General features: G+C 41.1%; 1 protein-coding gene across 4 annotated transcripts in view; it reads right to left on the reverse strand.

Moving 5' to 3' along the window:
* The window catches only part of NRP1 (neuropilin 1), a 137,138-nt gene extending 126,680 nt beyond the window's left edge, over window positions 1-10,458 (reverse strand). For all 4 annotated transcript variants that reach the window (XM_036912207.2, XM_036912206.2, XM_036912205.2 and 1 more), the window contains exons 1-2: window positions 10,045-10,458; window positions 6,593-6,767 (exon numbers count right to left, since the gene is read on the reverse strand). In XM_036912207.2, the coding sequence (XP_036768102.2) occupies window positions 6,593-6,767; window positions 10,045-10,324 (455 nt within the window). In that variant the 5' untranslated portion in view covers window positions 10,325-10,458. The remainder of the gene's footprint in view (window positions 1-6,592; window positions 6,768-10,044) is intronic.
* Window positions 10,459-11,651: the final 1,193 nt, after the last annotated feature.

Consider the following 11,651-nt stretch of genomic DNA (forward strand, 5'->3'; position numbering starts at 1 on the left):
CTGAATGCAGGCAGTTCACTTTCTAAGCTATCTGTAAAGATGAAATGATTTCAACTATAAGTCAGCATGTGTCTGGCATGCTTCACAGTCAATCTGAGAGTTACACTGACCTCATGCCATCCCCAACTGACCTAGATACCAGACACAGTTCAATCAACCAGAGGATAGCAGAAAAGATCTCTTTTTGAGGTGCTATGTTCTGCCAAGTCACTCACTCATAATCAGGATTGACTGCAAACACCCTATTAAGAGGCATTTGGAACCTGATCTGAGCACTCATCTCCCCTCTTGTTCTTTGGGCTCATTGATCAGCCTTGACAAATACTAAAATGGTAGTTAGTTAAGTTTATTTTATAGCCTCCTTTACAAGCACACATACACATGCACATATGTGTTTGTCTGTGTGCTTCTGCCGAAGTATGTCAGCATGCATGCAAGTAACGAGTTATACACTGGAAAGAAAGGAGGTGAGAATATGCATGCCGGCTGAAGGCATATGTCTCACTTGGATCAGTTTTTAAGTGCCTGCTCCCCAAAGTGAAATCTGGTTGGAAATGCCATGCACACGTTGATTCAATGTGATAACATTTCAAGTAACCTTCTCTTTTAGCGTCTCATAAAGGTTGCTTCTTCCAAATTGCAGGGATGCCTAAGACACAACAATCTTTTAATACTCAAAATTGATTGCTTGTAGTAGGAAATAATAAAGGAAATTAATTTTATTAAACATGTGGGGTTCTGTTCAAATTAAATCAGCGCTAATGGGGGAAAATTCAAAAGGAAGAAAGTAGATAATTATGTCTGAGAAGTAATGGAGGATGCCGTGGGTGATAGCAGCCACACTGGCCAGCAGTTCTGAGAAGGACTCATTCTTTCCTACTCAATAGGTTGTTAATTGAGTTGAGCTTGGGGGTCGTGCCTCTCACCTTGCCCATCTTGGGAAGTTACTTGAGATCATAACCAGGGATGAAAAGATGAAGAAAAATTAAGCAAAGGAAGAGTTTTCCTAATTTGCCTTGCATATAAAGCAGGCTTGAGACTGAAAACTTTGTTTATTTTAATATAACTGCAGCACATGTAACAAATACAAGATATTTCTACAGCAGTTGCTGAAAATAATTAGAAAATGCTTCAGTGGTACTTTGTTCTCTTATAAGAAAGGGAACAGTATGCATTTTTCTACCTCCATTCAAAAGGGTTTCACTGTATTCAAAATATACTACATAGAGACTTCTAGGACTAGAGGTTAGTTTTGTCTCACTTTGGAACTTGAGAAATTGAATCACAGAAGTCAGGAAAGTGGTTGGCCTTGAGGTCAGAGGTAAGTGAGTGTAAGTGGACATATGAGATTTCTTCATAGGAAGTTGGCAATGTTTCCTCTGCAGAGGTCATGTGAATGGGCTTGCTTTGCAAATTTTATCAAACTTTACACTTACTTTGTGTCTTTTTCTAGATATGTAATATACTTTAGTTAAAAGTGCATCTACTTTTATATTTCATCCAAGAATTGGGAAAGCATTTTAGCTTAAGAATACCCACTGTTTTCCATAAAACAAGGACTTTCTTTGCTTTGATCTAATATGTTCTAAAACCCAAGACTGGGACTTGAGTGAGGCACTCACCTCAGATACAAAAAGCCAAAAGCTTGCTAATCAAGATAATACTATGACGCACCATTTAGAAAAATCAAAATTAATACAACAATCCATGCTGAACAAAGTAAATGAATGAAGGATCAAAACAGAAACCAAAAATGGAACTTGTATTGCCCAAATCATCAATAAATAACTAAGTGACCATTGTATAATTAAATTTGTGTAAATCATCAGATTGAGAAACCAAAGACATTAACTTCCATTCAGTGAGTTTATACTCTATGAGAGTAAATGAAATGATCAGTTTTGCAGTTTGTATTAACTGACAATTTTTAAAGTAGTATCAAAATAACAACAAGAGATTTATTCCAACAAAATTCCAAAACTTGAATATCACCTCTATTTAATTATAATTTTATTGTAATTAAACTCCATATGAAGTTATAAGAGCGAAATCTTCCTTTGACTGCATCGAATTAGGAAAAAGACACCTATTCTTGGTTATACAAAGAAGAGATTACAAATCTGAATTACAGACAGAAATGCATCTATGCCATTTCAGCCTTCTGTCTTGGTGAAATCATGCAAAACAACACCGACAAATCAGGCACTGAAGTCAGGAACCTGTCAGTAAGAAGACCATGACTGAGCTTTCTCCCTGCAACACTACCACCTTTTTAGACACTTTTGGAACTTCACATTCATTTTCTTAATGTTTTTAACCCAATGTCTGTGAAATTTTTATTGCTCCCCAGATGAAGACATCTGATCTGAATGTAATCACACACCTCTGTGCTCAGCAGTATTTGTCACAACCCATTATAAATTATCATGCTGATAGTTTGCATTGCTGGGAAACCGGAAAAGTTCCATAAATTCTAACTACTGTACCAATGACATTCTTGTTTATTATGCAGATATAAAGTTTTATGAGATTCAAGATGTCTGCCTCACCACTGAAGAAATCTGAGTGGAGTACAATCTAACTCACTGTAAATACTGAAAATCATTTACAGTGTGCAATGGACATTGCTTTCTGAGAAATGCTCAGAGGTTGCTTTTTTCTACCTTTTCTGCTTTTACTTGTGCTTTGATGCTTCACAGGCATAGAGGATTTTGCTGGTGCAGAAGAGAGAAGCTATCATCTCTTCTTACCTAAATAGCTTCTCCTCCTTTAGAATATCGTCTAGCCACCTCTCTTACATCAACATAATAAAACCAGGCAGTATTTCTAGCTAGAAATCTTAGCACAATGTTAGCCCTGCAGACAGATGCTCTACTGCTCCACTGATTGATTGATGGACACAACACCATATTCACTTAAAGAATTCAGGGACATATAATATTATGTCTTTGATGACATATATAAGGAAACTTGATTTAGTGGTGGCATAAACACAGATTGTTGCATTTTCAAGTATCAGATACAACTTACACATTCATTTTCCTTAATGATATAGCTCTCCTGATATCCACTGTAAAACTTTGGGTAAGGTTATATCCTTAGGTGGCTTATGTACAGAGTCAGTCTTGGTGCTATTCACATGAAAAGTTATGACTGTGTACATTTCACTGTATTGTTAAAATTAAGAAACGGTTTTTATTTAATTATAAATAAAACTATAAAAATGTAAATGAAAATATTTAATTACTTATCTATTTAATTACTTATCCATCCATACACCTTACAAGAAAATTGTTTAGGTTCCAAGGATGTTTCTCAATAAGCAAATGTGCTAAGGATTTGATCTCTTGGGCTTTCACATGGTGAAAGTTGATAGTAGAAATACTGACAGTTTTGAGAGAAAATGGAAGGTGTATTAAATGCAGTCTCCCGTTACCAGGTCAATATATGTAGTCTGACATATGCTTAGTTTCTATTTCCAAATATTCTAACAATCAACAAATTATTAAAGGTATACTAATAATGATAACTTCTTTTAAAAGGAACTTTTAACTTTTCAAAGGGTTTTCATATCCATGGCCCCATTTTATTTTACCAGAAACCATATGACATTGGTAAAGCAATTACTTTATGGCCATTAGACATATACTATAGCTAAACCAGGGAAGGCCACTAAATATCTCAAGTAAGACAAACAACTTGTTCTTAAAAAGAATGACAACTAAAAGCTTACCAGCTCTTTGCATGTGGCTTATTGTACCAAAATTTGTATCATCTCAAATACATTTTTGGAAGTAGCTTAACATAATTACAAAAAAAAAAAAAAACCCACCAAAAAACAAAAGCTACGCATCTGCACACCCAACATAAACTTCTGAAGCCTATGAATTTGTTCCTCCAAGAATTTCTGTTTTTCATTTTGTAATTTTTGTAGGGCATGATAACTTTAAAAGAAAGCTGTGGATTCTTCTCACAGCCTTTTTAAAAGGTGCACATTTGTAGAATCTCAGTTGCAACCTTCAACAATAACCAGGAGTTATGTGGACCAGCCTGAAAAGACAGTGACCGCAATGTCTTCAAAACATGGTTCCTGGAATTTTCATTGATAAAAACAATCAGTAACAACATCTTAAAACACGGCACAAAGATATGGTCTATAAATCTGATCTCCATGGACTTCATCAGATTAAATATATCAGCCTTTCAAGGCTGGCCAGGAGATAGCACCTTCACAGAGCACAACCCTCAGTAGCTACAAGTAAGAAATCACTTAACTCTGTGACCATGTCAGTGTCTTGAATTTGCTGATTTCACTTAACTTGTCCCTTCCTATAAATTATAATTATTGTTTTCTTATCACCTTTAAAAAAGAAAACTCAGAATGTGCCCTTCATCCCACAGTTCTCCACCTTACATCATGACATGGCAAAAAATTACTTAAGGCATATCATGTGCCCAACGCTGTTGTAAGTACATTGCATCTATTATCTCACTGAACTGGCTTCCCTGCTTACATTTTTAATCCAGTTGTGAGCTGGAGTTGGCCTGCACCAGCTCGCAAGGTACAATTGTGCACATATCTTGGCAAGTCTATGCAGAATAGGCATTACATGGATAGTTTGAAATAGACCATGGCGGGAATATGTACACTACAGAAATTGGTGAATATTACAAATTGGGACATGACTCATCCCCTCCCAAGATCTAGTTGTCCAACATTTACCAGCACATCACTGCTAATAATTAATGATTATTCTGAGCTATTTGGCTATTATATTACACATAAACATGGCCATGATTTTCAGATCATGAATTAGCAAACATAAGTTTATTGAAATCTAATAGCACCTTGTTTGGAGGATAAATTTAATAACATTACTTCATTATGTTTAACCAATATGTTTTACCTAAGTTTATTAAATATATCTCCTATAGCAGCTTAAGTATTGTCAAAAAGCAAAAAATAAAATAAACTAGAATAAAATAAAATGAAAGAGAACAAGTCTCCAGGTTCTCTACTTGGTTGACACATTATAACAATAGCTATACAGAATATTGTCAAAAAATAACACAATGAACTCTCTTTTTCCTAGCAGTACCTGGAATACTCTATTAATGGCAACTTTCACATAAGGTTTAATAGTCAATATAATGCCTGAAAGCACTTCTGAATCACAAAGCAAAGATTAAATTGGAGTCAGCATAATTGTATGGTGCTGTAGTGTATGCTGATTATTTGGAAATTGATCAACGGTATATGAATGTATGCTAATTCTCTGGCACGAGAATGTTGACTTAGCCAAATGACCTCATTTCCCTACCCATGTAATATTAGTTTACTCCACCAACTCAGCAGGTTGTAGAGGACTTCCTTCAGGTGGGGACATTTTCATATTATTCTTTTCTTCCCTAAAAGGGCTATGTGTTTGCAAATGAATATTTTTTTAAATGTATCTGCATAATAATGTTTATATCCAATGGGAATAGCAGCCTATGTACATTGTATATAATGATATCCAAGCGACCCATTTTAAAACTTGAGAGAATATATCAGTCCCTGAAAAACAGTTTAGAATTGAGATTCAAATAGGTTATATATCAAATATATTATTATTTTTCTTTGCTGAAACTATATACCTAGATGTCATTAAAGATCGATATTCATGTTCAAGTCTGGAGAATATGCCATGTACAATGTGGCAGAATGGAATGATTTGGACAAGACAGAGACAGGTGGTCTTCTGGATGCCAGACAGAAGAGCAATCCTGAATCCAGGTGGGCTGCTGCCTGCAACATTAACATATGCTTTCTGCACTGTCGAAAGCAAAAACTACGCACCAGGTCTTTCACACAAAGGGAGGAAGTATAATTTAGACTGTCTCTATGGTGGGAATGTTTTCTATTAATGAAATCTGGCATAAAAATTGATTCTCAGTTACTTAGCAATAGAAGATTGAAGACTAAAGCAGATGGATGAAACACTGACTCATATTTGAGACCTACTGTATTCATAACAATTGTTTTCTAGCATGTTCCATAACATATTTGCAATCATTGATCTATTATGAAAATCCCTAATCCAACTTAGCCTATATGCATTATTTCTGTTCAATGACAATTTGCTTTTGACATGTCAAATGCAGTAAGATAAATACATTTCCTAAATCAAGTTTAAACAGGGTACCACAGATTTACTTTTTAAAAAATCTAACCTCATCATCTCTTTATGAAATATGTTAATGAATATTTACTAAATACTTAGGTGAGCGTTTGGGTTTCTAGTTCATCCCCTTTCCAGGAAAAAAAAATGAACACACATGCATTTCTTAACAAAAGAGTTCCAAAACCAAAGTGTTAACAGGAAAAAGAATATGGCAAGACTGCCCATATAAATATAATCTTCCTAGTTGGGGGAACTCAGAAATCACTTAACATAATTCAATTTCCATACCACTGACATATGATCTGGCCTGGACTGTATTCGCTCCTGGATCCATTTATATCTCCTACTGTACACGCAGACTTTCTCCTTAGACATCGGTGACCACTAGGTGGTGGTGTGGTACCCTGTTCAAACATGGTCCCACTTACTTGCAGTCTCTGTCCTCCAAATCGAAGTGGGGGTTGAAGTTGATCATAATTCTCTGGTATGGGTCAGGAGCCTGAATCAGCCATTCACATTTTTCACTCGGGTGGTAAGAATGAGGATAGCCAGGAGATGTAAGGTACCCGGGGCTTTCAATTTTTATAGTATCACCACATTTATCTGCAATAAAAATAACATTTTAGTAGCTCTTATCCTGACAACCAGTTAGGTATTCTAGCTTTATATATACATTACTGTTTATTCAGCACTCCATAACTCAGAGAGGACTCTCCAGGATCAGAGGGTACTAAGGGCAACACCCCATCAGTGAACCCTCTTGATCTCAGGGAAGTTGGCTCACATGGGAAGAGGACCAAGCTGTGACAGGGCTCCACCCCTACCCTCTAGCCAAGTCGCATCCCAAGAAAAAGTCTTCTAGTCTTAAAAACATTAAATCCCCTCCATGGATGTTAACATGATCCCCAGGGAGTCCCTGCTAGACTTAATTATCCCTCATGAAGTGTAATCACATTAAGTAGCAAGTTCTAAGTAGAAGGTGACTAAAAGATGCCATTCGACCCCTAGTGTCGCTTTTTGATGTCAAGTCTGGTCTATGTCATTGATCAGTGGGGACTGTCATCCAAGACTTCAACTGGCTCAAAGCCAAATTTTTTTTTTATCTGCTCATAAATCTAAATGATTTTGGGTTATCTCTTTTCTTGAGATCCAGATCAACAGAGAACAAAGTACATGTAGTGAAGCAGAAATAATTCTGCTCTACTACTCCAAGTAAAGTTCTTCAATCTTGGAGACCAGATCAAAGCAACCAGGCAGAAAGAAAAATAGACACCTAGCATTAATTCATAATACCTACACACTGGAAAAAAACCCCACCACACTGAGGTCCAGGTATCACATATGGTAAGCCACATTCTCATGCTCTGGGAGAGGTGAGCTAACTAGTTTTGAGCCTTCATGTCAAAAAACCCAAATGTTGAAGCAATTCACTGAGAGCCAAATAAACCAGTCTCTGGACTGCTTTATTGTTCAGTGTAGATTCTCATTGTCACTTTTTATGATGGATTTAATACCAGAGAGCCTCAGCCTGAAATGCTGCCACATTTGTTGATGCTTAATTTTGAGCAATAAAAATTCGGTGCATAAACTATGTAAGAGGAACAGGTATGAAAGCAGTGAAATATACAAGCCTATCAATCACAGATTTTCAGTAATGGTATATATAGATTTTAATATTGCATCTAATAGATTCCCTGTGGAAAGAGAATGGCATTCTTTGCTCTCAGCATGAATTTATAAATCTACAGAATTTTATTACAGGAAAACCAGGTCAAATGGAAATGAAAGATGAAGTGCACATCAAAAATGCATAAAGCTACATGCATTACAGAAATCATTTTCCATAAATTAAAAAGAAGACAATATAAATTATATTGTTTTTCTCAATTGCTAGGCATTTCTGACTATGTTTCTTAGACCAGGGGTAGCCTTATACTAGTTTCCCCTGCCTTGGTTTTTAAAAGCTTGAGATTTGCCAAGAAGAAATGTTGCAACTGGAGTTCAGGATCTCAGTTAATGATTATATTGGACTTTGTTATGTGATTCTACTGAGGCTCTTGAATTATTTTAAATGCGCAGAAAACTTGGAAAGTGACCCCATCTCATTACATCTCCTCCAGCTCTGTACAAACATCATGGCAATGTCTGGCATCTGTTAGAGTGAAATAAAACAGCACTGCCTCTAGTCACTCGACAGAGTCACTTCAGAAGACATTTAGGTGGATTCAGTACCACACCAGAGCTCTTTAATCTGTGACTTCTGAGAAAGTGACAGTGTAATAAGATAATGTGGACTGCTAGACTCCCTGGCTCTGTTAAATCTCCCTAACAGTTGATTAAGAAAGAGCAATTTCTAATGACTCTGAACCATTAGTTCTAAATAAGGCTAATGAATTAATTTAGCAGACACTGGTACTCAGGGGTGGACATGGCTTTGAGAGGTCTGCTGAGTTACAGAGGCATTACTAGAGAGAAGCTTAGGTTCTCAGCATTCCCAGATTTCAGCTAAAAAAATTAAAATATATGTATTTCTTAAATATACATATTGATATTTCATATGAATGTACACACCACACCCACACCCACACAGGGAGTTCACATCCTGAAGTCTGAAAGCTATCGGCATTAAGTTTCAAATCCATCGTGTGAACACCTCCACTACTCCACTACCGATTTAATCTAGAGTCGTGGAGGATAGATGTTGGGTTACTGTAATTTCTAAAGTCTAACCACTTGACCTCTTTCAATTGGAAGAGAATGCTATTTCATTCCCTGCCAGATTATAAGGAGATGCCACCAACCCAGCTTCATTAACAAATTGAACTCCACATTCACAGTTCTGTGTGTGTGCTTTACTTCCAAGCGTATCCTTTAGAGCGCTACTTGGTAGTTGCCCGGGAAAATCTATTGCTTCAATCACAAAACCTCCAAAAAGCATATTAGAGAGATTAACTTGTATCATAAAGATGTGATTAAAAATTCCTCTTGATATGAACCCCCCCACTTGTGGTCTCTTATTAAAACAATATACTACAATAAGTAGTGGATGTTCTTTCTTCTAATTACTTTGATTGAAATCTATGCCAGACAAAAATAAATATTTGATAGTTAATAATTGCTGAAGACTTACTGTAAAGATCATTTCATACCCTCGCCTTCACCTACCTTACAGTGTCAGTCAAACATGCCTACAAACAGATCACATTTTAAAATACATTATTTAGGTTAGAGGATACTGTTTATAACCCAGCAGTCTTTCATTTACTTAACAGTAAGTGGTTTTAAAAGCTAAGTGGAAAATGCAGCCAGGTTAGGGATTTTCAGATATCCTGGTGCCTTCCACTGTATATGTATCAGATTCCTTTATTGGCACTCTAACTTTTCATTCATACCCCAGATGGATTAGGGACGATTTACAAAGGCGAGGAAGGAGTTCCATCTACCAACAAACACCTCTCTCTAGCAGGCACCATCAGAGGAAACAGTTTAGGGGAGCTGGAAGAGAACCAGGAAGTTCTCCTGGTAAAGTGTTCATTAACTATCAACAGCCATCAGATTTTTGAAAGGAGTCTCATCTAATTGCCTTTGGGAGGAAACATTCAGATAATTGGTGTGCTGATCTGGGAAGGTAGGCGGCTCTGCCTTGTAACAGAGGTAGGAAAACCCCTGCAGCCAAACCAACTTGAGGAGGGAGCCGGAGGAGTTGCAGTTTGCCTGCCCTAAGCCAGCGATCTGTTTCTCCCCCTGGTCAAAAGTTGCCTTCGCCCGGGAGGTGGCTCTTCCCGGCTCCTCTCGGCAGCTCTGCGCGGGTCCCAGGCCGGACCGGGCAGCAGGAGCCTCGGGCGCCGCGCTGTCACACGCGCCTCCGCCTGTCACTTACCGTTGCGAAAAGCGCTGGCCGGGGCGAGGAAGAGGGCGAGGGCGAGGGCGGCGCAGAGCAGCGGCAGCCCCCTCTCCATGCTCCCTTCGCGGGATCCCCAGGCAGACGCGCGAGAAACGAGAGCCAAGCGGGGGATCTCAACAATCCGCAGCGCTTCCACGACGCCTGGAGCTGTAAAATCCTCGGAGTCCTCCTTGGAGAAAGGAAAGCAGCGAGGCACTGCCTGGATCCCAGAGAAACGCTTCTCTTTTTGTGTCTCAAGTCGCCTGCATCCTGTCATTTAGCTCCGGTTTCCTCTCTCTTTTCCCACACTTGTTCCTCTTCCAGGAGCCACTGCCCGGGCCATGTCTCAAAAAGGGGGAGGGGGGCAGGGCGGGGGAGGAGGGGGCAGGGAAACACACACCAAAGCCAATTTCCAGAAAGGAAAAAAAAAAAAAAAAAAAAGAAATCCGGCTTGTTGCTGGCCTCGTTGGAGCCGAGGAACCGGCGCCCAGGGGAGGTCCGGGTGTCTGCGCGGAGGAGAGGAGCAAGCAATGGAAAGATGAGCGGGGGAAGAGGAGTTTCACCGACTGCACCCCCACCTCCCCCACCGCCTCGGCCCTCCCCTCCCCTCCGGAGGCCTTCCCTCGCTTCCTCCCGCCCCTCCCGGCACAGGCTCGCCACTAATTGCCTGACAGGAGACAGGGAGGAACAAGTTTCCCTGCGTGCGCTTTCCGCGTCCCTCTGTCTCCCCCGGAGGCCCTGCAGGGATCTCCACCCGGAGGAACGCGCTGGGGCTCTGCGCCCAGGGCGCGCGGGGGGGTGTACGGGGGGCATTGAGGTTGGTGCCACGAAGGGTCGGGCTAGCTACCTCGGCGTCCTGGCTCAGGACCCCGGTGGGCAGAGCGGAACAGCTCACGCGGGATCTCGCGGATCCAGCCGCGGAGGGGCGCGGAGCGCCGGGGAGGTGGCGAACGCTTCGCACAACTCCAAAGCCCTAGCCAGCCAGCAATCCCCGGCCACCCCCGCAGTGCCGACCCGAGGCCCCTGGCCGGGAGCAGCAGGGCGCCCTTGGGCGCTCCGGGTCGGGACGGGGGGGTGGGGGCCCGAGACACACACCGCCCAGCGCAGTTGCCGCGTAAAGCGGAATCAGACCTCTCGGGCGGGCGAGACTGGGATGCAGCCCCGCAGGGCCTCCCTGCCCCGCATCAGGGCGCTCTGCTTGGCTCCAAACGAGCCCCAGTGCCCGCTGCGCGCCGCGGGCTCCTTTGTTAACCGAGATTCGGTGCCCTCTCCTCTGGGACACAGGGAAGGCCGGCGGGGGTCAGGTGAAGCGTCTTCCAGCTAGGGGGCAGCCGTCGCCCGACCCCGCCCAGCTTGGAGCCCAGGTGTTCAGGGCTTGGAAATTAGGGGTCCAGAGGCCCCAGTTTCTTTGCATCCCCGGGGAAGGAGAACAGTGGCACGGGGTGGGGAGAGGTGGGGGTACTCTTGGCAGAGCTCTTACGGTGCCCTCTCCCGGCCAAAGGCAACTGTCGCGCGGGCCCTCTAGCTCCTGTTTGCCCCCACCTCCCACGGTGGCGCATCCTCGCAGTGGACTGGCTGCCCGCAGTTCCATCCCCGAGGGCTTT

Source organism: Manis pentadactyla, chromosome 3 (genome assembly GCF_030020395.1).
Source record: "Manis pentadactyla isolate mManPen7 chromosome 3, mManPen7.hap1, whole genome shotgun sequence".
Taxonomy (NCBI): Eukaryota; Metazoa; Chordata; class Mammalia; order Pholidota; family Manidae; genus Manis; species Manis pentadactyla.